Below are 25,298 nucleotides of genomic sequence, written 5' to 3' on the forward strand. Positions count from 1 at the left end.
TTAGAAAGCCTGGTATCAGTATTTTCTCTATTACCTTACTTAAAGCAGGGACAAGCGCTATTAAACGATAATTCATGTGGAACTTAGGGTTTCCTCTCTTAAAAAGCGACATAAGCAATGATCTCTTCCACTCATTTGGCCTTTGTCCTGAAATCTAAAGTTTCAAGAAAATAATTCAGAAATATGAAACTAGTGGTAACTTTAGAAGGGCTGTCCTGCCCTATGATGGGAGTCCACAGGGGCACATACTGGGACTAAAAAGTAGGAATATTTGCTTACCCAGGGCTTGACCTGTTACCTACATTTGTGGTGCATGATACCAGTTCACCCCTTGTGATTGTGAATGCGTCCATTAGGTGTACATCAGAAGGTTTTCCCGTATGAAGTACGTATCTTTTAGGGGTGTTTTTGTTATTAGTATTTAATTTCAGTAATATGGAGTTGAATTTCAAGTTTGTACTAAGAAAAATTAAGATGGACAGAACTTTTGATTTCAAAGAAGCAAGCAAACTATTTTACTTTAACCGTTATCTTACCCTGCTATGATAACTCTACTCCGATGCCGCTAAGTGACATTGCATTTTTTGATGTTCATGCTTAATAACCCGCTTTGGTTGTTTAAACAAGGATTTCATTTATGCCTTAAAAGCGCCAAAAACTGGAACTTTTAAACAATTGGAAAACTTATAGAAGACACGCCCGGTCAATCAATCCAGTCTGCCAAATTCATGGAAACATGGTGTACATTTCACTGGAAAAAAAATATTTTAAAATCACCGAAATACAGGTGTATTTCAAAGCATGTGACTAAAACGAACTTTTCGAAAATATGAAGTTTTATGTTTGACAAAATTGAGTTTTCATAACATATTCAAAACCCCAATCTACGAGACAGAATTCCGTGAGTTTCGCTCCTTGGGGGCTGATCAAACTTCCCGCGTGGAGGAAAATGGAAAAGAGGGAAAAGATTTCAAATATAACGCTTTAATACTGAATTAACGCACTGTTAGCTTTAATTTAGTTAATTTATTGAGTATGCACAAATCAGTCAAAACTTTCTTGAACACAAACAGGCCATCATTAAAAAAAAACCTCCATTTTGAGTTTGCCTCTTGTATTTACAATTTCTATGTCAACTACAAAAGCGACCGAATTTTGTTCCGTCGTCGAAAAACGATAAAAGTCGACATAATTGCAAATCTACAGATCGAACGCCCGCCGTGTCGACAAAGAATCAAATGAAGCGGAAAATCCCTTATCGTTCTGACAGAATTGCAGCTCCAGCACCATGAACAACAACAAAAACACGGCGATAATGATGCGTTGAAATGTCTTAAGTTTCAATTATAAGATTTCAAAGAAGCTAATCCAATTTGCAGCAAATCCAATTGATCTGAAATTAGCGTATCAATTTGATTAATAACTTTGAAATTCAAGTTAGACATTTTTTTTTTATATATATATATGTGTATTGGCTCTACGTGTTTATTGCTTAACATGAAATTTTTTTTTTACCTTCAACAACCTGAGCTTAGCAGAACCTTTGGATTTCGCAAAATGGCTACACAACAAAGAAAAAAAGAGGCAGAAGAAAAAGAAAGAGAAAGAGACAAGCGCAACCCATGCAAAAATATGATTTTCCTTGTTGTTCAAGGTGGAGGTTGCAAGCTTCCTGTTTAGGATTTTCGACAATGTTAATATTTTATATGACAAAAAGTTTAAAACTACGCCATATGCCAAATTCTGCGGTCATGAATGGAGGGAGATATCAAAACAAACCTTCTCTCTTGGTTTTCTGTGAACTTATGCGTCAATCTACGTCTAGTGCTTCTAAAATCGTTTTTTTTTTTTTTGCTGTCAAATTTTGTATCCAAAAATTTTTACTTTTACTAACGTTTTTGCGGTAAAAAAAACTTAAGTCGTTTTAAGTAGGTCTCAAGTATCAAACGCCACGAAAGTACTTTTCTACAATGGATCGTTTCCTATAATTTTCTAAATTATCTTTTTAGGGTTCTACTGATGAAGCGGATGGTGTTCAATTAAAAATAAGTGGCGATTATGAGACAGACAGCAAAATCACAGTGCCATCTGATATTGTTTTGGACGTTTCAACATTAAGTCTTTCAAATAATTCTGCTCAGTATACTTGGGCCGAATTCAGCAATTCAGGAACATTAATTGCCTGCACCATATCATCAACCTGTTGCGTAAGGGCTTTCTCTCTCTCCTCTCTCTCTCTCTCTCCTCTCTCTTCTCGCCTCTCCTCTCTCCTCTCCTCTCTCTCCTCTCTCCTATCTTTCCTCTCTCTCTCTCTCTATCTCTCTCTCTTCCTCTCTCTCTCTCTCTCTCTCTCTCTCTCTCTCTCTCTCTCTCTCTCTCTCTCTCTCTCTCTCTCTCTCTCTCTCTCTCTCTCTCTCTCTCTCTCTCTCTCTCTCTCTCTCTCTCTCTCTCTCTCTCTCTCTCTCTCTCTCTCTCTCTCTCTCTCTCTCTCTCTCTCTCTCTCTCTCTCTCTCTCTCTCTCTCTCTCTCTCTCTCTCTCTCTCTCTCTCTCTCTCTCTCTCTCTCTCTCTCTCTCTCTCTCTCTCTCTCTCTCTCTCTCTCTCTCTCTCTCTCTCTCTCTCTCTCTCTCTCTCTCTCCCTCCCCTCTCGCTTGTTTTAAACTTTTACAGTGACGTAGCTGTCTCCATGTGCAGCCTCTGAGGGGGTACCAAACCGAGTTTTTATTCAATACTATGATCTTGCTTATATTGTGATAGTGCTGGGGATTGAACATAAATCATAGTCAACATGATTTATGTTGATTGGTTCTTGGATTGCTTGATTCTATAATTCTGTAATATAATTTTTCAATTGTTTTCTTAATTCTATAGTTCTTCCTATAATTCTTTTCAGCTTTGGAGCTCCATAGATGGCATCCATTTAAAGGATTTTCCTTTCGATGACGAAGTTGGCTGTTGTACTTTTAGTCTAAGCGACAAACTGTTAGCTGTTGCATCTATTGAAGAGATTTCTCTTTTGAAGACGGATGACTGGTCCTCCTGTATATTGCGAAGTTTCAACCCAAGACACTTGAGGTTCATAGACGGTAAGTTCTGTCTTAGAACTGCCACAATTTTAAGATTGCGCTGATTAGCATTACAATTATTGAAATGAGTATATTGCTGATCAAATCTAGCTGAATTGTTCTTACTGAGATCCTAAGGAAGAGATGTCTTAAACTTGCGTTTGTTTTCGATGTAATGGACAATATTTTCCTTTATTTTTTGCATTGAATTATATATTTTTAAATATGTACGATGCAACGCAGTCCTCCCACTGGGTTCATAATTATGAAAAAAAGTTCGTATTTTTAACCTAGGTTCATAAATGGGTCATAACTTATAAAAAAGGTTCATAAAGCTCATATTTTTCTTGCCATTAGCTGGAAAGCACTTGCGGTTGCCGTCTTTATCCTTATAAATGACAAGCAAATCAAATGGGCAAGAGTTTTATTTAAAAATTTTCAAAATGTAAAAGTGCATGTTTTTGTGAAGATGTGGAGCTTCCTCCACATTGTTTTCTTAAACATGTTCCAAGTCGATGACTAACCATAGTTGTTTGAGCTGAGAGACTTAATGAGCGCATGGTCTCGATGAGTATTTCCTGAAATTCATACCTAAGAAAAGACAAGACTTGATGAAGTCCAGCAGACACTTAGAGGTATCTCACTTGAGAGAGAGTAGTCTCAAGTGTACCACAACCAAAGTATTAGTCCTCTTTATCATATCTTTCGGAAAGCTATTTGCTCAGTTTACAGAGTTGTTTCAACGTAGAGAACCACCTAACCACATTCTTTATGACGAAATGTTTTGACTAGTAATGATGATCGCCAGCCGTTTTGTCAAGCAAAATTCTTTGACTGATATTCAGAAGAAAAAAAAAACTTTCTATGCTCTCCCATTCAAGCGGGGATTTTCTTTCATCCGATGAAGTGGCATGCGGTGACGTCGTGGAAGAATGCCTGTCGAAGGTACAAAAAGTTGATACTCTGAACTTCAGGAGTAGTGCTAGAACTGCTTACCTGGCCGCGTGCCGCCCGGTTGAATAGAAATAACTAGGCCAAAGTGTCCTTCATTATTTCTGGTATCTGCTGCTGGATGATTCGAATCCGGAGACAAAAAAAATGACTTCGTGACAATTGTTGGATATATGCCTTTCCGTGTGAATACTGAAGCTGCCAGTCATGAATGGAACTTGTTCCAGCTGGAACCAAGTTTGCTTAAGAACTTGGCTAAGTTTGCCTAAGGATCGATGTTTTATGGAACTCGGTTTTTAGTCTGAAAAACTATCAAGGGCAGACAAAATATCCACTTGTTTCAAAGAGAGTAAAAGCAGCTCTCTACGTGTCGCATGGGAACGCTGACATTGAACGTGATTTTTACCGATCAGGACAGATCATGACCTAGGAAAAATCATTGATGAATTTGAAAATGCTGTATGCTAGACTGACAGTCTCTGGCGCTCTAACGAAGTTGGAGAACAGGCCCGAGATAGTTCCTATTACCTAAGAGCTGTTGAACTTGGAGCGAAATGTGTACCAGAGCTATAAACTGTGCCCGGAAACTGAGCGCTCTAGACAGGCTGAAAAGGAGTTCATTAGGAAAGAAGAAGAGGAAAAAAGAAAATGTTATCTGAGAAGAAGATCATTGAACACCTGGAAAAGATTTTATTGAGGAGAAGTCAGTTGAAAAGGAGAAGAGACAAGTAGCAGAAAGGCTTCTTCAAGAAGCTAATGAGAAGCTGAAAAAAGATACAGATGCCAAAGACTTTGTAGAAATAAGCCTTGCACAAAATGTGACCGAGGCTTTGAGCCGGAAGATGCGCGAAGAAGATAAGGCAGCCAGAGAGGTTGATCTGATACGGAGCAGGGTAAACAAACGAAAGTCGTCCTTAATTTCGTCATATTTTGCCAAAAGGAACAAGTAGAGTGAAATATTTAGTACTGGTGTATTTTGTACTGTTGTATTGAAAAACTCGTGACAAAAAAAAACCAACAAAAACAAGAAGAATATATGCACCAGTGATGAAAACACCAACTGACGCTTTTTGTGTCCACGGACAGTTTCTGAGGTGCACATATTGTAAATTTAGGTTCATGACTGGTTCATAAGAAGCGCAATAGAAGGTTTTCAAAAGTTTATAAAGTGCAATAAAAAGTTCAGGGTCATAATTGGTTCATAAAAAACGCAATCCAAAGTTCATAAAGTTCATATTTTTGTGGTCAAAAGTTCATAAAGTTCATATTTTTCACGAAAAATCTAGCGGGAGGCCTGAATTTGTGTTCTTGGTTCAGCCAGTTGACAATATAATTCGTATATAATGTTTACTGCTACTTACAATTCACTACAGCACAAAGCCGCCTAAGGCCAACACAACTACGCACTTTCCTCCCATTCAGAGACGACCTACTTTTCGTTTGGGCCCTAGATGGATGGCTCCAAAGGACGATCTTTGACAATCCGTCATCCTTCATCCGCAGAATGTGCCCTAGCCATCTCAACCTTTCTCTCATTATAGCCCTAGAAAGCGGGATTGAACGATATTGTTTGTGCAGCTTACTGTTTAAAATACGGACAGTCAAACTGGAACCAAAAATAATCCTTAGACAATTCCTCTGGAAAACATATATCAAATCCTCCTCCGCCTTCCGAGGTGCCCACGTATCTGAGCCATACTTGACCACTGTCATCAATGTAGCTTCCAAAATTCTAGTCTTAGCTCGCAAAGGTATCTTCGCTTTTTTAAAAACCTTTTTACCTCTGAAGAAACATCCTGGGCTATTCCATTTTTAATATTTTCACTGCATACTACTAGTACTGCATCTTTACTAATAATTCTACCGAGTTATGTACTGTTGAATTTTCGTAATCCAGTAATTTTGTTGGCAAAGTCAATACACTCCTTCTGCAATATTGTTTTGTAATTTCTTACAATTTCTTAGTGAATGGTGAGCTAACTAAGATCGAAATGTCGTCTGTGGTTACTATGAAGACTTTTTTTCTCTCGTTTTTACTAATAAATAAGTTATTAGTCCAACAACTTGAGCTTTGTCGCTTATTTTTGTGTATGATTGCCTTGATTTATTTTAACTGCAAGTTTCAAATGATGACATGGTTGATTTTCGAAGAAAGCAAATTGAATGAAAGTTTCGATATTTTTTGCATATAGTGCAATTATGTAAAATTTTGTAAAGGCTGCTCTTTGAAATTTCAAAATTACCCTCTCATACCGGGAAGCGTCTGTAGCTTCATAGATTTATTTTACCTGTGACCTCTCAGTGTTAACTAATGCCTGTAACAAAGAGGTTCTTATGTATAGATACTGCATAGGTATGACACTATAGATAGAAATGTATAGATGGCAGAGTAAAGTAGTTTTAACAGCTTGTATACATAATGCCACCAACGTTTTTTTTTATGTATACATGCGGCACTATAGATTGATTTGTATAGATGGCACTACAGAGGAATTTTTAGCACCTTTTATACGTAATGTCTCTTTTATCTCAACCGTGGTAAATATCTAAGAAATTAATTAGTGGATATGGGTCATTATTTTTATGTATGTTCCACGAATTCAGAGGAGATGTGCCACAGACTATGGGGAGTAGCCCCCCTCCTAATAGAGGGGCAGGGGGCTCAAGAATTTAGGATAATGGCCCTCTAAATCCTCCTGTATTTTTATTCTCCATGAATAATAAAAGGGATTTTGTTTTAAAAATACTCTCGAAAAGTTTCAAGTCAAAAGTCGGTCTTCCGTTCTAAGTCGACCTTTTGGCTAAGATCAAAGTGTAGTGTGTTGTCCATACGAGCTTAATATCTGAGACGTCCGTAAATGGGGCCCAGAATATAAAACTGATTGTTGGAACCCGGAGGGATGTTGGGGCTTGCTCTGATCGCTCCACGCATTCATCTGGTCAGTTTAAAAAAGAGTCGTCCTTGCCGAGTGGTTATCCTATGTCCGTGAGGACGGGGTTTGAGTCCCGATGTTCCTGGCTGTTTGGTTTGGAACGGGTGTCAGGGGCGTGACTTTGTAAGCTTAGCCAGAGTCGACCCAGATCGAAATGGGTACCTGGGGATATCTGGGGAAGGTAAACAGGAAGGGTGTGTGCAAAAGCACAGGATCGACGGCCCCTAACCCTCCATTGCACTTCCTAGCTGAAGGGCCATGAAACGGACATTAGCACCGCCGTTAGGGACTGTAAAGTCCAGTGCCGTATTCTTTACCTTTTTTTTACCTAAGTCAAAAACTCACTGGAAAAGCGGTAAAAAGATAAGCCTAGGTTATATTGGATTTGACTTCCATACATAGTAGCCCTGTGCTAAAAGCTTAAAAAACGTGATCCTACGGGGTTGTCTCTCTTCGGGGTGATTCCTTCTAAACTCGAAATACTATCCCGGTTAACACGCGTTGTGCATTTGGATTTTGTATAAAAAATGAAGCATATTACATATTTAAGTTTTTTCTCTAATAATATTATCAAAAGTTAAAAGCCTGTGAAATTTACAAGTGAGTTTGGTTTGACGGTTTATACCACTGTAAAGGGTTTACTATAATTCTCTTATCCTTTTTAAATTTAAATTGTCTATTGTCTCCATGAAGGAGGAACCTGAGTCCCTGAAATTGTGTCATTAAACTTCCCCCTGGATGGCTGAGCCTTCGTAAAAAAAAAGAAGAAAAAACAAACGCACAGGTTGTTTCAGTTATGAAAGTTTTAAATAAGTTGTTTCTATAACCAGCTACATTTGGTTCAACTGTTCAGTGGAAATCGTTAGCTTCCTTGGGAATTGCTATCTTTCTTTTTGAATAAATTTCAAAATTTATTAAAACAGCAAAATTTCAAGTCGGCAAAAATAACAAAAAAAAGACTAATAATCTACCATGTAGAACTACTAATAAGACTACCATGGTAGAATGATGAAAAAAACTCGTACTGCGTATTATACGCAAAATACATCTCATAAGTGTCATTCTCCATGGCGACATATTAGATGGGTATTGGTTTTGGTTACATGTTTGTCCAAATTATCTGGCAACGTTGCGATCACATGACGTGAGGGTACATGAGCCAGTGTCATGGTACATGACTCATACGTATCGCGCCATAAAATGACTTACAATAACGCCATAAATGACTTACGGTATTTTGTCGATTGTTCTTATTGTATGTTACACATCATTTGAACAACCTTTTTTCAATGTCTATGTCAAATGTTTTTCTCATTCTTCGTCTCCTTTGTATAAAGTAAATTCGCCCGCAATTCGTTTGAAAAAATTTGAATTTGAAAAAGCTTTTACAAGAGTAAGCTTTTTTTAAAAATAAAAAAATAATCTTTGAACAAGCATTTACAAGTTTACACAGATACGTCATTTTCACAGTGTCATTGCAAAAAAAAAAAAAATTAATAAACGACCATTGAAAATCATCGTTTGAACAACCTCATTTAATCTGTGTCAAATTTTTTCTCATTCTTTGTGTTATTTACAGAAGAGTAATCAGCATACAGTTTACTAAATAAAATTTACCTCTCATTTCGAGTTTCAATTAGCCCTTAAATACATAAATATATGGTTTACACAGACATTGCTTTCACAGATCAATCGTTTGACCTTATTTGAATGTTATTTTTCTGGAAGGGGGATCTCCGTGGATCTTTTTTTCCTCAGTGTCTTAAATCGAGTTTGGTGTCCTGCAAATTTCAGTTTCAGGGCCAATTCTACTCATGATTTATATTAATGACCTCGTAATAGCCGTTACAAACCAAAAACCAACAGTTTATTGTCATCTATCCAGCATAAAACCTATCCATGTAAAAAAAAAAATCGTCATCAATCAATGAGGACATTCTAGTTACTATCGCTGGCGACTGTATCTTCGGTACTGTACCAGAGGCGGTTTTAGGTGAATAGGAAGGGGTGGTAGAGGGGGCAGTCGGCAAGAAGTATAAGGTAATTGAGTTCGAAATTTTCATTTTTATCATATCTTCATTCTCATTCCTAAAGAGATAATTAATATGAGATAGTTAATGCAGAGGCTAGAGTAAGAAAAGTCAGTTTCAAATAAATGGAAAATTTTGTTTGTAAATGAAAATTTTTATAAAATCTTGTTAAAATGTCTGAAATAAGGCTGAGATCCGGATCATATTGGTTAATTTGTTAAAAGGATACTTCTTTGGTTCGATTCTTACTGTCTGGAGGTGACAAGTGGAGGTTTGTGATTTTCTTATGGATGTTTCAGGCATGCCCTCAACTGTCTGGAATCTATCTTTTAGAAGGTTGTCTGAGTAGTCCTAAACATTGCTAGGCCTGATATCTTGGTGTTCTTATTGAAGAAAATTACACTTCCATGCGCTTTATTACCCTAATTAAAATAAAGATATCGAAAAACCTCCCAATTATTAGGAAACTTAAACATATTTGCCTGGGACCGATCCTAAAAACTCTCTTTCACTGTCTAATCAATCTTAGGTTTCTTACCCAGAGGCGGTTTTAGGGCGGGGGGACAGAGGGGGCACTTGCCCTGGACGCAGAAATTTTAGAGGCGGAAATTTTGAAATAAATAATCTAACGGATGTAATAGTTTTGTAATTTTTTCAATTTTATTTAAATAAAGTAGACGCAGTTCGCAGTAAGTAAAAGCAAATTGAACCCGAATTTTTCATTTTTCCCATATCTTCATCACTAATCCTCGAAAATAGAGTAAATAGACAGAATTTAAGCAGTTTTAAGCTGAATAAATAGAAAGTTCAAATAGTGATAAACTTCACAAAAAAATACTAGATATTTCGGTCACATATGCAGTGGCAGTCGTCAGTAGTAATACAACCGATGACGGTCAATGCATATGTGACCGAAATATCTAGTATTTTTTGTGAAATTTATCACTGTCTATTAAAAAATTTTATCCCTATTTGAGCTTTTTATTTATCGTCATGGAAAGGCAGTGTGGTCTTCGAAATTATCTACGTTTAAATCGAATTTTAAGCAACAAGAATGTATATCCAATTAAAGAATTAGAAGCAATCAGTTGGGACGAGGTAATTAATAATTTTGAAGATGCTGAAGTCAGAAAAGCCAGATCTAAATAAATAGAAAATTTTGTCAAAATTTGGCTAGCAAATTGGGGAAATATAGGGAGGGGGCACGCTAATCAAGACTTTGCCACGGGTGCAAGAGAGGCTAGAACCGCCACTGCTACTGAATGCATGTCACCCCTTTTGGTACCTTTGACTGTCTGGTACCTATTCTTAAATTAGATTTGGAACTTTTAATTATTAATTAATCATATCTTATTGGTGTTACAGATACAAAATTGATTTCTGTCTCTGTTAGTGGTGCAGAGCTCTGGGATTGCACACCCGGGAATCACTGGACAGAACTGAACAGTATGACTCGCCTGTTTCGGGCTGAGAAAGTCAAAACCAGCGCTATTCATCACCAAGGACACCGAATTGCCTTTGCTGACGAGAAGAATATGGTCAGAATCTTTGACATCCAAAGCAGAAAGTTTACTGGAGATAGGCGGTGTCGTTCGGGGTAAATAACCTGTGTTTTGTCTGCCTAATTTAGATAGTGTTTAACTGAAAAGCTGGGGATATGAAATTGAAATGACACGCGGGCATTGACTTTCTATCGAATTCGCTGAAATAGAGATTTTTTCACACAAAAATGGGAAACATCGATCAAAAATAGTACTTACAACTGCAAGGGGATTTGTACTATTGAAAAGCGCACAGGGTGAAGCACTTCGACATTATTTGCAACATTTGAAAATGAAATATGTTCAGGCACGTGAGTAGGGAAGGTTATGTTCCCCCATTTCTTCGGTAGTTGGCTGATTTTGTGTGTGTGTGTGTCACCGGTTTTTGGTTTTGACTAATCAGATTTTGGTCTACTCCAGAGATAACTTTCGACTAATATCAAAGAGAAAGTGTGGGAATGTGAATAACACCTCTCTATACCCTCCCCTTCTCCTTTGTGTGTAGCTATTGCTATATTAACATCTAATTGGGTCAGTAAAATTAAATTTGAAGAAGGAAAATTAGAAAAGCAATGAATAAAATGGAATTGTTTACCTCCATTACAGTCATCTTACTGTTATATATTTTTATATATATTTTTTATCATATTTATGCATAATAATATTTTGTGCTGTGAGCAAATCATTAAGTATGGAAATTAGTGGTGACAGTTTCTTGACTTTTTCAATCTTCCAATAAAAATACTTAAAAAAGGCTCTTTCAAAATCTAGGGTGGGGAGGAGAAAAAATATCCCTCTCATCCCCTGCAATTGTTGTTCCTTATAGAAACAAGTTCTAAGACCATTTCGGCTAGATAACAATGAAAAATCACTAATAAGCAACGCTTTTTGACAGTCATACTGTAAAGGTGACTTTTAATTTTAAAAATGTTTTCTTTAAGTTTTTTTTTATTATATGATTTTAATCATAGTTATTTCCTGTTTTCTTAAAGGCTTTTTTGTACTGAATATGGCTTAAAAGAAATCTCAACCAAAATATTTGACATTTTCCTTGAATTATTTGTTCTCTGGCTGCCAAACTTTCCTCGCTTTCGCTTCAATTTGGCGTTTCAAACATATCAAGTCCTAAAATTTTATTTTTGTGTCGGGCAAGTGGTTGATGAAAAAAAGTTTACATCAACTAATGAAATGTAATAGCAGTAAAAAATATTCTTATTCTTTTTTGAGGTTGCTTATTGGACAGAAATCAAATAGGGAAAAAAAGTATACCGTTATATTTCGCTGAAGTTAAATAGTCCATATAGTTATCTTTTGTGGCCTTTTACCAATTTGTACCCAACCGCCCCTTCCTAAAAACGTTCCGTGCACGTGTTTGTTCGGTAGTAGTCTACCGTTATGGTTTCCATTTATTGCTCTTCTAGGTTATTGCCTAGGTTGTTTATTGCCTTCGCTATTGCGTCCCAGCCCCCTCCCTTTTTATGGGTCTAGATATAGTCTAAGGCTAAAGTTTTTGGCTTTGTTTGGATTAGTAACCAGCTGATTGCTGAGAAATAAGCTCAAAAGATAATGGCAAACAAAAAATTTGACCAAACTGTATACCGAGGGCCGTACATTGGTATATTAAATCCCTAATGGTCCCTAAAGCCACGCAAGTCCATATTTTCTGGAAAGTAGCTGTAATGTCTCAGCTAGCCGACACATTACCTTCTTTATTTGCAGTTTTTCGTTACTGCCCGCCCGGTCAATCTTTTTTACATGGTGTGCTAGATGGCAGTTTCTCCTATTGATTCCAAAATTACAAATGTATAGTCATATGTATTCTGGAATATTCTGATTTCAGGAAAGGCCTATAGGTGCGCACTTTGGGATGGGAACTAAAGTGTTACAGAACAGATTATTATTATATTGACCAACTAGTTGTTGTGAGAGTGAATTCGTATGAATTACTTTAACTTGCTGTAGGGCTATTTGCCTACCTGTTTTTAAGAGTAGGACATGGAACACAGCTAGAATTTAGTAGCTTTTTGCATCTCAAAATATTGAAGATTAAATATCCTGGTATAAAACCTGCTGTAGTGTGATGGGTTACTGGCATTTGATTTATTGCTAGCATTCAGAACTCTTTTTTTGCTTCCACTTTTTGTCCGTGTCTTTATTTGTTTAATTTAGAATACTGTACTTTAATGAGATGGCTAACAAGCATGTTAATTAGTTCAGAATTCAATGCTGCATCCAAATATAACATATCATTTACTGCTGAAATTTCTTTGAGAAATTTAGAAAAATCGTCGCTGGTTGGATTTTTGCACTTCCTTTAGTTTTTATAAATCAATCTTTTTGGGAAGACTTAGGGATTTAGGACAGACTACCGAGCTTTGGGTGGAGTAGCCTAGAACCAGAATTCCAACCAAGCTGAAAACTAAACCTAAACTAGGTTGTTCAAATTCCGAAGCCCGAGAATTCCAGAATCTTAAAATCATAGAATATTCTAAATTTCCAAAAGAAATGTCCACGACAAACGATTGTTTTATTCAGATAGATGATTGAACTGTAAATTAAATGGTATGTTTATTTGTTAGCTATCTTATTTTGGTCCAAATTTACTAAGAATTTATCCCATTTAATTTACAGGAACAAGTGCCTTACTAGGATATCGAACCGTGTTTTGGTACTCTACATGTTACAATTTCAATGCATTCAAGAAACTTAAGTTTAAAGTTTATAAGATAAACCAAAAGAAAAAGATGTGAACCAACTGATTCTGCATCTTTTCAAATAATTACTAAGCAAGGCTGCTAAATTCGAGTTGTTTGGCTTTTTTTTTATCACTACAGTGATGTTTTCGCAGTAAAAAAGAAACAAATAGGCTGAGTTCAGTTTGGTTAACAGCAGAGGTCCATATTTTTTCAACTAAAGAATGAATCTCTGAACATGCACTACAAGGTATATCTTTCTTGCAGAATACCAAACTTTTCTAGATACCCCAGTCCTTGATAATTATTCCTATTTTCTAGCCAAATAGTAAGTGGTTGTTGCGACAAATAATCCTACTTCTGCAAAGATCGGTGAATTGTATGAACCCCTAAAACCCAAAACGGATGTTGCCAACTTTTTGCGCCCAGGGTGGAAAAAGTGGGGTAACTCCCTTTTAGGAGATAAGATAAGATATTTATTTCAAAGAGATCACTATCACAAGCCCACAAAGGGCCGAATTCGGACTTCGGAGTCGACAATATAAATGGTTCACTAAAACTGGCAAAAATGCAAAAAACAACGAAATAGAAAAATCATTTTTCAGAACCGACAGAGTCAAACAGCTGGTATTTAATGTTTTCTCCTTCTCTTTCACAGAAGAAACAGGGGCAAAGAGTTGATAGTAAAAAATTCATTCTAGTGCAGGGATGCTTTCGTAGGAAATAAATAAACAAATAGGCTGAGTTCAGTGTGATGAACAGCAGAGCTCCATATTTTTTGTTAGATCAACTCAGGAGTGGTGGAAAAAGTTTTTCCACCCTCCGCCCAGGGTGGAAAAAGTGGGGTAACTCCCTTTTAGGAGATAAGATAAGATATTTATTTCAAAGAGATCACTATCACAAGCCCACAAAGGGCCGAATTCGGACTTCGGAGTCGACAATATAAATGGTTGCACTAAAACTGGCAAAAATGCAAAAAACAACAACGAAATAGAAAAATCATTTTTCAGAACCGACAGAGTCAAACAGCTGGTAGTTAATGTTTTCTCCTTCTCTTTCACAGAAGAAACAGGGGCAAAGAGTTGATAGTAAAAAATGTCATTCTAGTACAGGGATGCTTTCGTAGGAAATAAATAAACAAATAGGCTGAGTTCAGTGTGATGAACAGCAGAGCTCCATATTTTTTGTTAGATCAACTAAAGAGTATATCTTTCTTAACATCTTATAGATATATCTCTCCTGGTATGTAGAAAACTTTGGTACCCTACTAATGTGTGCGTAAAAGAGTACAGCTGGGATGGCTCGAGCTTTGGTAAAAGACATAATTTTGTAGTTTGTGATGCAGCTTTAGTTTTGTTACTTTCTTCAGGCCCTACTCTAATCGTAGCCTATCATTGCACCCTTTTCTAAGCTATCAAATGTTGTTATAAGCTCCTTTTGAATGGTATTGCTTCAGCTCAAGGAAATTTCTCACTTCTGAGACTGATGGCATGACTGCCAAAAAAGCATGAGAAATCATGGATCACATCTCTCCCTGAGTCATATTTAGCGGCTCATTCTGTGTGCACATAGGATAAAATGCTTAAAAACTCCTAAAGTTTTGCTATACAACTACTTAACCGAATAAATAGACTAGAATTAGTAATAATCAAAATATAGGAGAGTCAAAAATCATATAGTACTTTCAACCTAGTAAAGATAAAATTCTAGCCCATATTAATCAAAAGGTTAAAATGAACTTAAAAAAAAGGTCAAGCTAAGACTAAGCGTCATTTGATTCGCAATATAGACGTATTCTTGGCTCTTGTAAGTATCAACTACGGTGAAACGACGGAAGCAGCTTTGTAAGGCATAAACAAAAATTCCACGGCTGCGTTTCTGTTGATTGTCTGCAACATTTTATCACTGGTACCAAATTTTTGACATAAGAAATTCTCTCTACAGAGAAGAAACACGTGCTGGTCCACGCAAAAATTCCCAGCACCTTATTTGAGAAAAGATCCTTTGACCATTGAAGGCAGTTCACAAGATGAGTAGCGTTTGATCCATTTGGAACCTGAAGACTAGCATGACCAACAAGTTGGCAACTACTGGACCCATCTCCTCACATGTAACAAGGATAGGAGCTATCCTAATTTGAAAAGTTTAACACATTCTAGTTTCATCGTTTCACATGGAAGTGCAAATGTGAAACATGGTATCTGCGAATTAAAAAATGCATGCAGCTAGCATCAGACATTGATGCTGGAGAGAACTCTTAATGCCAAATTGACCGTCAAAGATGTACTAAAGCTGTATTGTGGAAAAATAAAATTGTATCCCATCTCCTCTGTGACTATTTCCTATGCATGGTCTGCCTGATTCGCGTATGAGAAATATCTTGAATGCTTTGCTGACGAGAGATTTGAAGATACAAAATAAGAAGAGAGAAAACAGCACGACAGTGAAGATCATCAAGCATTGAAATAAAGCCTTGAAAAGAAGAAAAAATCTATAACTGCATCAGAAAACGATGCGAATAGAAAGAAAGAACAATTGTCAGTACAAGAAACAGTTTCAGACGATCTTTTTGAAGAAGTGATCAGTACTCTAGATGATTCTCTGAAATGAAAGGATTTGGTTGGTGTATAGATAGTAAAGTCTATGCTAGATGCTCTAAAAGCTCGACGTAAAAATGACAAATACTTGAAGACAGCTGTTTGAAGGAGTGAATAGACTGCCAGAAAAAGAAAGCAGGAGTTGATCTGAAAGCTGCTGAAGAAGTGGCTAAAAAGGCAACTGAATCATTTATCTTATCTATTGTCCTTTTTTATATGCAATTTTCTCCTTATTTGTATTGTATTCGAAGTAGCTACGTTGAAGTGAATTCAAAAAGCAAGTCACCAGGGCTCTGCATCCTGCAGAAGGTTTTTGAAGTGACCTTGGTTACGTGCGGTTGGTTTTGCTAGAAAGACATTTAACGATTGCCTAACACCCTTGCTCCTACAACAATATACCTAATGACCATCAGTATTTTGACGAAACAAGAGATGCTGTACCACATTCTAGTAAGCTTCAGAGATTGAAAATGTTGCTCATTGCTTTGATTGAAATTTTATTAAAAGTTTGAAGGAAAAATTATAGGCAATTTAGGGTAAGTTTTAGCGTGCCTTACTTGAATAGAGGTGCTGGTTATATTCAGTTATTAACATAACAATTGGTCCCTGTTTGATTCCTATTTCCAACCCCTAATGTCCCTACTTTCAGTTTAGGGAGGGGTTGGTCTAGGACGCAATTGGAATGATTATTATGCTTGGAAAGAGCATCGAATAGAGAACGTAATTGCAGGTGCGTCATTAGGAGGAGGTAGGATTTCCTGTCCCCGCCCCTTTAGCTATTGAAAGTTAGCTCTTTTTGCATTTTTCATGGGAGGAAAGTTGAAAAAAAAATAACAAAATTGCTATCCCCCCACTCCGCTTACAGGTTTGTGAAATGGTGCTCCTGTATAATGGTATGCTTCTTCTTTTCTTTTCTGTATGATTTCTGTTAAAATGGCCTCTCTCATCGGTTTTCCTCGCTCTTTGACCTCTCCCATATTGGGTGTAACATTTCATATGTGATGTCTTTCTAGTACCACTTTATATCTATACATCTATTTTTGATATTTTGATCCATATTTTTATAGGAAAATAATCTGCCTAGCGTTTGGATTAAAACACTATGTGCTTGCTGGAACAGAGGATTGTATGCTTGTTATATGGGAGATGGAAACAGAACAGATATCTGACGTTCTTCCGGGAGGATATGAGATGGATGCTCGGTGGACTTCAGATAATCCAGAGTCTCTTGAAATTGCAGTAGTGAGCCGTCAAGGCATAGAGGTAGATAGGTCCAGCTAATGGCTGCGCTTCGTATATTTTCTTTCTATTGACATAATGCTAAGAAGATACTAAGCACCACCGAACGCGTTAAATTTAAAAGTAGTTTATGACCGGACTAGTATTTTTTGTTTAATTTTGCTTTAATTTGAATTTCTTTAATTATTGCCACAAATACTGAAATAGTCAAATGCTTGTCGCTTTGTATTTCAGGAAGAAGTACTTTTAATTTAAAAGGAATCATCTTCAAGGTTTTATATAATCAAAATTCTTTACTTTTAGTAAGAATTCATTAAACAATTATATTCTATTGTTTGTTCTTTGTTCTTTGTCATATCCTAGAATCAATAGGCTGGATATTGTTGCGTTAAGAGAGTGCGGTATTTTAAAAGCATTTTGTGAGCCTCAGCTTCGGCTGACCGTCATAAAGACAAAGGTCCATCAGTAAATCCTCCCTAGAAACTAGCTATCATTGATTGCTGTCTAGAATCTGTGTTTTGACTGAAAATACAATGTAAATACGTCCATTTTGTCGGCAGGCTTGGCAATCAAATGAGTAGCACCGCAGGGGAGTCCTAAAGCGGCCAAATTGATCAAATGATTGTTCTTTTGAGTTGATTTTAGCGTTTTCCTAGTGGGTATACCAGATCATTTTTAGAAAATGATCTTTCCTCAACTTAAAAAAGAAATTTTTGCTCCTGTTAATCGAAAAAAACAAAATTCATTCTGATGATGCAAATTTCGTTAAAAACGAATATCTCTGTCCCCGGCACATAAGGCGAGAAGTTCTGCTCCAGAGTAAAAAAGTAAAAAAGAAAATTCTACTCCAGTTAATCGAAAAAAACAAAATTCATTCTGATGATGCAAATTTCGTTAAAAACGAATATCTCTGTCTCCGACACATAAGGCGAGAAGTTCTGCTCCAGAGTAAAAAAGTAAAAAAGAAAATTCTACTCCAGTTAATCGAAAAAAACAAAATTCATTCTGATGATGCAAATTTCGTTAAAAACGAATATCTCTGTCACCGACACATAAGGCGAGAAGTTCTGCTCCAGAGTAAAAAAGTAAAAAAGAAAATTCTACTCCAGTTAATCGAAAAAAACAAAATACATTCTGATGATGCAAATTTCGTTAAAAACGAATATCTCTGTCCCCGACACATAAGGCGAGAAGTTCTGCTCCAGAGTAAAAAAGTAAAAAAGAAAATTCTACTACAGTTAATCGAAAAAAACAAAATTCATTCTGATGATGCAAATTTCGTTAAAAACGAATATCTCTGTCCCCGGCACATAAGGCGAGAAGTTCTGCTCCAGATTAAAAAAGTAAAAAAGAAAATTCTACTCCAGTTAATCGAAAAAAACAAAATTCATTCTGATGATGCAAATTTCGTTAAAAACGAATATCTCTGTCTCCGGCACATAAGGCGAGAAGTTCTGCTCCAGAGTAAAAAATTAAAAAAGAAAATTCTACTCCAGTTAATCGAAAAAAACAAAATTCATTCTGATGATGCAAATTTCGTTAAAAACGAATATCTCTGTCCCCGACACATAAGGCGAGAAGTTCTGCTCCAGAGTAAAAAAGTAAAAAAGAAAATTCTACTCCAGTTAATCGAAAAAAACAAAATTCACACTGATGATGCAAATTTCGTTAAAAACGAATATCTCTGTCTCCGGCACATAACGCGAGAAGTTTAAAGTTTTTTCTAAGATTCTGGGGAAAGTAGGTGTTGGCTTTTAGTTTTCTGTCATTTGTTGGTATCTCTTCTCCAAGCTGTGCAAGTTGTGGCAAGACCGCCCAATCAATTTTAAATAGTTTTGCCTTTGAGGTACCACCTCACTTTAAATATAATAAATTTTGCTTTTCAGCTGATCAGCGTGCCTCGTCAGAACATCATTGTTTTTATTTTTCTCAATATTCCATAAATAATTGATTTTTTTTTTTTCTGCAACTCCCCAAAGATATCGAGGTAAAGATATCTTATTAAAGGAAAGTTTAGGAGAGGTGTGAAGGAAACATATATTTAATGGCCTATTTTAAAAAAAAACCATATTGACATCTTTAGTTTCTTCGCCTAAGTTAGACAAAGATCTTTTTTCAGGTGTGTTACATATATTTTTAAAACATAAAAATGAATGAAATATAATTTAAAGACGAAGATTTTCTAATGGGGATAAGGAGTGAAGTTGAAACTTAAAACGAACAGAAAATATTGTTTTGTTGTCTATGCAACATATATCTGCAAAACTGATTGCAATAAACTGACTTGAGATATTTACCTATACTTTTACCATTTGTTTGTAATATAGTATAAAACAAATCTACTAACAATCAATTTTTTTCCGAGGGGGGAGGGGGTATTCAGTGATTTTTTTTTTTTTTTTTTTGAAAAAAACAAAAGTGGTTTCTTACCAGTTGAAATTAGCATAGCAACGTCGCCTGGTTGTTTTGCTAAAGGCCCATTCGCAATGAAATTTACTAAGACTATTTAGCCACCGTTAATTTAAGCTGCTGAATTTTTCGTTAAATTTTTCAGCCATCAGAAAATCCTGATTTTTTAGTGCGATCTTAATTTCGGTTTTAGTAGAATCTCATTGCGAATGGGCTCAAAACTTTGTTGTTTTTTGTTTGAGCATTGCTGTAATCGAGCAAACTAAGATCTTTGTAGGCAGTACCGAAAGTATATAATCCGAATAACCTTGCTAGCGATATGCTACTATATAGTCTGTCAGTATTTTTACCTTTCTTGTCAACTTTTTCCTTTTAAGTTTTGCCAATTTGTTAATTTTCAAAGTGGGATTTCATTTGTATTTCCTACACAAGTAAGCTAAGACACTGCTGGTAAATATAGAAGATAATATCCTAGATTTGTTACAGGTGAGGCGTGGGTTAACTACAAGCGAAGCAGTAGCGGCATGTTCTGAAGAGGATTCATCCATAATTGCTTGTGCTTTCACTGCCTCCAGTAAAAATGTAGCTTGGGCTACAGAAAGCAATCAAATCAAAATGATGTCTCTTACCAGTGGTGAAGTGGCAACTGTTGGCTCTCATGTTGGATCCATGATTAATATCATGAAGTTTGGACCTAAAGGAAAAGTTTTGGCTACTGTTGGCAAGGATGGAACGATGATGGTTAGTTGTTTCCTTTTCTGTCGCATTTCCTTTTTATACATATAGACTTTATCCGGTGATGACTATCTTTTTTGCATTTGTCGCTGGTTGATCTAAAGGTCCTTAAAGGAGAGTAGCAATAAGGTTATTGAGCTTTTTGTGGAAAGCGCTCCTGGAGATTAAAACAAAATATTTTTCTTTTTAATTACAGTGTTGTGACTTTTATTGGTGTATAGGGTTTTTGGACAACTTTCTGGGTTTTGGACGCTTTCTGGATAACTTGTTGTCAAGATTAAAGAAAGTATAGGTGTACAAAGTAGGTGAATGAAACTTTCAGGAATCAGATCATATGTCAAATACTGAAAAATCTTTGTTGACCGAGCTTGACTTGGCTCCATTGACCTTGCTCAACCACTTGCTTTTATAATATTAAAAAATATTTCCACAAAGAAATTGCTTAGCCTAAAGGTTTTGTTGTTTCTGTTTTCAGCTTACAATTTTCCAAGAAAGCCTACAATTAATTTTTATTGTTATTAGAGTTTATAACAAATATTAGCCAAAATAAAATAAAGGAAGGTGACTATCCATCCTGTTTATGATTTTATAATGATACAAATAATTCCTTTTTATTGTTTCTTTTTCTCCTTCTTTGGTTACACAAATTTTTCAATTACGATTTACCAGACATTGAAAATGTACCAGGCATTGAAAATTATAATTTGTATTCCTATTATTTTCATTCTCTTCCATTATTCCTAATGTTTCAATTACGATGTACCAGGCCTTTAAAGCCTAGCTTGGGTGATTAAAAGTAATGTACTTGAGGAAAAATTGCCAGATCTATATAAAAAAAAAAATACGATAAAAAAAATATACTTAAAAAATATCGAAAACTAAACGTTTAACTTGGGTTGAAATTTTTATACCACTTTTTTTCTTTTTTATCTTCCTTCTTTCAATTAAAAAACACTTGTATAATGTCATGTTTATGATGTATCTGATTTGTAAAGCCAAAGACTCCAAAAGATGTCATGGGGTTAAGAATTATATGTTAGAGAAAAAATGAAATCACCAATGCAGCCTCAATTTCTATTCTCTTTCTTTTCTCGAATAATTCTTTTTTCTTCTTTTTTTGTTCTTTTCTAAAAATTATTATAAAGTATATTTTATTGTAATATAAAGTAAATTATATTAAAATACAAATTATAATTTGTATTCCTATTATTTTCATTTCTCTTCCATTATTCCTATCATTCCTATTATTTCATCTCATTTGTATATTCTCTCATTAATTATTTTCATAATAATTATTTAATCCAATAATTATTTTCTCATTCTGTTCTTCTTTTTCTCCTTCTTGGTGTAAAAACGAGGGCTCAGTGAGATATGATCCACCTGACTTTTTCCTTTTATTTTTTAAGCTATGGACAAGGGCAAAAGACAAAGATCAAGAATCGAGAGGAAGCCCATCTTTCGTTGGTAGAAAAATAGATATCCCAAGACTTGAAGTCTTTCAATTTTATTTCGTTTCTCATTCCATTGATGGCTCTTCTATATGGAGCTGTGGCTCAAATAAAAAAGATGATCTCTCAGTGTTGGTTGTGCATTCAGATGGCACTGCTAAGGTAATGACACTCTGCTTTCTCATTATAGACATCTGCTTTGACATTAAAAACTATAGACTTAAAACATTATAAGACTTACGAAACTATGACATGTAAACTTATGAATTTATAACATTTTTTCGGTTCACCCATTTTAACAAAGGCAGTGCAATAGAGCTGCATAAGTAAAGAAGTAAGTGGGCTCTGTCTTTTTTTTTTTTTCCCCAGACAATTTCGTATGGAAGTAGTTGTCTTAGTAACTTTGAATGTGGCTCATTTGGTCATAAATTGAAAGTTCTAGTGCCCTATTTTAGGAGTCAAAATAAATTTTAGGACAACCAGCCCATCCCATGCCCTTTTTCGCTGTCTTCCGTTCAAAGACATTTGACCAAAATTATAATATAGCCATTTTGTTCAAAATAGTTAAATGTCCAAAAGTTATGCATCTGGGGATGACATGCCCCCTAAAGCCCTAGGGGCGAGGGCAGTAAATTATGAATGTTGTTCATTGTTTACATATAACATTTGTTAATTGGAAAAAGGAGTATTTTTTATCCTAGGTCTCGAAAAAGCTAAGGGTATTAAGTGGAAAGTTTTAGGGAGCGTCGAGGGAAACGTTGAACTATGTAAAACCACACTATGTACATGCAGGTTCTTCAAAGGACGTATAAGCAATATATCGGGAACACCTTAGGGTATTAAGTTGAAACTTAAAGGGCATGATTTGGTGGGGACCTTGAACTAACCAAAGGCAATATATGCATATTACTACTACGACTACGGATACTTCTATTACGACTATTACTACTAAGAATACTACTACAACCACGGCTGTATGCGACCACTAGGACTATGACTGCCACGACTACTACGACCGCTACAACTACGACAACTACTATTACTGCCACTACTGCTACTACGACTTGTACAACTGCTACGAATACTACTACTACTATGACTATTACTGCTACGAATTCTGCTACTTGGACTATTACAACTACTACTACAGCTGCTAGTCCGACTAATACTTGTATAACCAATATTACTAAGACTCTTACCTCTTTATTTACTACTACTACCACTATCTCAACTACTACTACCAATATTACGTATAGGACTATTACGAACAATACAAAAACAAATGACAATTAAAAACGGACAGAAACTTGAAAGAAAAACTTTTCTCTCGGAAGCAATATCTCAAAGCAAAGTAAAGACCTACATTAAGCCTAAGACGAACAGAAATAAAGTCAACTAGTAATTCAAGCGTTAAACTAACAAAAACGACAATAAATATTCCAGTTAAACTTAAAACGAACAGAAGCTCCCGCAAATTGGAGTATGATTGATGCCCCATATGCCTTCTAAAGACCAGTACGTTATTAGCGCTTTACTGAAAACAAAATACAATATAAACGTTTCTCTTTCATAACGTTAATAAATCCAAAATTACAAAGACTTTCAGGAATCAATGTATATTAAACTTTCAATCTACATTTCATTATTTCTGTTCAGTAATCTTGGTTATTAGGGTGATTTTCTTTCTTTTTTTGTTGATATTTTGACAAATAAAAAAAAGTGGGAAATAAAAATTGTTTTCAGTGGATTGCAAATGACATTCTTGACTTTTCTGTGCGTTTTTGGGTTCCATTTATTTATTGATAATCATTTATGTTAATGTGACGCTTAAATTCCTGTTTAACTTTATTCCTGGCTGTCTTAGGCTTAATGTAGCTCTTCAATCTTCTTTGGAAAACTTCTTATTTTGGAAGAAGATTTGTTTTGCATTACCACTGTATAAAGACCCACTAAACATCTACTTTATTATATAAACATCTACTTCGACATTATAAATCCTATAAACTTATGACATTGTGACGTCATATGTCATGTAAGCATCTACTAAACATTTAACATGTACTTTACTACATAAACATTTACTTTGTTGGAACAATGAGCCAAGTTACAAATTATAAATATTGCCTTGTGAATTTAGAAAAGAAGTATATTTAAATCCTCTTTTTGAAATTTCCCTATTTCACTCTGCACCAAGTAAAATTTCATTGTCTTCCTATTTTGGTTTACGTTAAATTTGTCTTTTGGCTAACTAGAGCAATTTATCTTTTGGCTAATGATTGACAAATTGGGCTAGAAAAACAAGGTCTATTATCGTAAACTTCGGACCGTTCTCGTGGATGTGGGTGTAAGGTGGCTTGCTTGATCAAATATATTTTATTTATCACAAACCGCTTTTCAACAAAACAAAGAGAAATTGGACTTGTGGAAGAAAAAATTACATGCAAAAAAATTGCCAAAGGAACTTAAAAATTCCGTTATATAAAGAACAAAAGCGCCTCTATATCTTTTTGATGGAAAAAGTGCAATTTGTCTCCTATATATTATTACCATTGCCCCTTTAAGCCTTGTCATTTAAAAAAATAAGTAATTAAGAAAGATTTAGGACTATTTTCTTTATGAAGTGTAAGGCTAATAAATATGGTAAGCCAGCTGTTAATTTTGCAGTTATGCCTTTTGAGAGTCTAGAATTTTCAATTCTTATATTAAGCACATTTACCAGATCCAACTTGCCAGACTTACCAAAGGGGTTAGATGCGCCCGGAGGGAATGTGCAGCATGGCTTATAATTAGGTCTTTATTGGGTGTTTTGCTGATAGAACTTATCTGGATGGGAGAGGGCCGTCAAAATGTCTTCGTCAGCTAAATTCCTAGATAGACTGGTTAAATTCATGGCGGGCCGACAGCTATGATTATGGCATCAAGTAATCGCATTCAATCAGGTCTCTCTCAGGGTTTAAATTCCTGTCATCCGTCATTCGATCCTAATTAAATTTGATGGAGACGAGCAGCTGACCAGGAATTTTGTTGCACCTATAGACGATCCAGTTTTAATCGAATAGATGCTTCCATTAGATTTGCTCACAACTGTGACCCATGGGCCATAGCTCCCATCCCACGCTACACCTATGCACTTAGAACGAAAAGAAATCGATTGTTTAGAAAAATGTGATGTTGAAGGGACTGAAGAAGCCTGTGTACCAACACCCAACCCCCTGACTATAAGTTTTTTTTTGGTAAGGAAATCCCAGTTTGGTAAGTTGCGACCAAAGCACTCCTTCATTAACGAATGCCTCTGCTCCCCTCCCTACGTCCATTATTTCTGGTTAAGTCTCTAGATAAAATATTTTGGTTCAAGGGAAGTTGAGTCTTTGATTTCATTTATTTTTCATTTTAATCCTTTTTCTTTCAGGTATGGTTGTGTGCTAGTGGGAAGTTGGTTGATACAAAATGCTCAAATCTTGCTCTCAGCATAACAGCCTGTGATATATCTTCTTGTAATATGTATCTTGCTATGGGTGACGAAACTAGTGGGCTCAGACAGTTTCGACTTCAGGTAATCAATCAGGTATCACTTCTTTTTTTAGGAATTACACTTATAAACTAATGCATAGATATATGGTATGTATTCTATCAATCTTTAGTTACTGTTGTGGTTGAC

General features: G+C 35.7%; 1 protein-coding gene and 1 pseudogene across 6 annotated transcripts in view; both read left to right on the top strand.

The window, feature by feature from the left end:
• Positions 1-25,298, top strand: part of LOC148955079 (uncharacterized) — a 165,651-nt gene that overhangs the window by 89,113 nt on the left and 51,240 nt on the right. For 5 of the 6 annotated variants that reach the window (XM_089100113.1, XM_089100123.1, XM_089100080.1 and 2 more), the window contains exons 14-20: positions 2,010-2,207; positions 2,893-3,085; positions 10,344-10,575; positions 16,877-17,072; positions 19,944-20,198; positions 21,599-21,802; positions 25,050-25,205. In XM_089100113.1, coding sequence (XP_088956239.1) covers positions 2,010-2,207; positions 2,893-3,085; positions 10,344-10,575; positions 16,877-17,072; positions 19,944-20,198; positions 21,599-21,802; positions 25,050-25,205 — 1,434 coding nt within the window. The remainder of the gene's footprint in view (positions 1-2,009; positions 2,208-2,892; positions 3,086-10,343; positions 10,576-16,876; positions 17,073-19,943; positions 20,199-21,598; positions 21,803-25,049; positions 25,206-25,298) is intronic. The other variant, XM_089100088.1, reaches the window with a different exon arrangement.
• Positions 6,793-6,995, top strand: LOC148955080 (U2 spliceosomal RNA; annotated as a pseudogene).

Source organism: Artemia sp. Qi Xiang Cuo, chromosome 2 (genome assembly GCF_049724085.1).
Source record: "Artemia sp. Qi Xiang Cuo chromosome 2, ASM4972408v1, whole genome shotgun sequence".
NCBI classification, from domain to species: Eukaryota; Metazoa; Arthropoda; class Branchiopoda; order Anostraca; family Artemiidae; genus Artemia; species Artemia sp. Qi Xiang Cuo.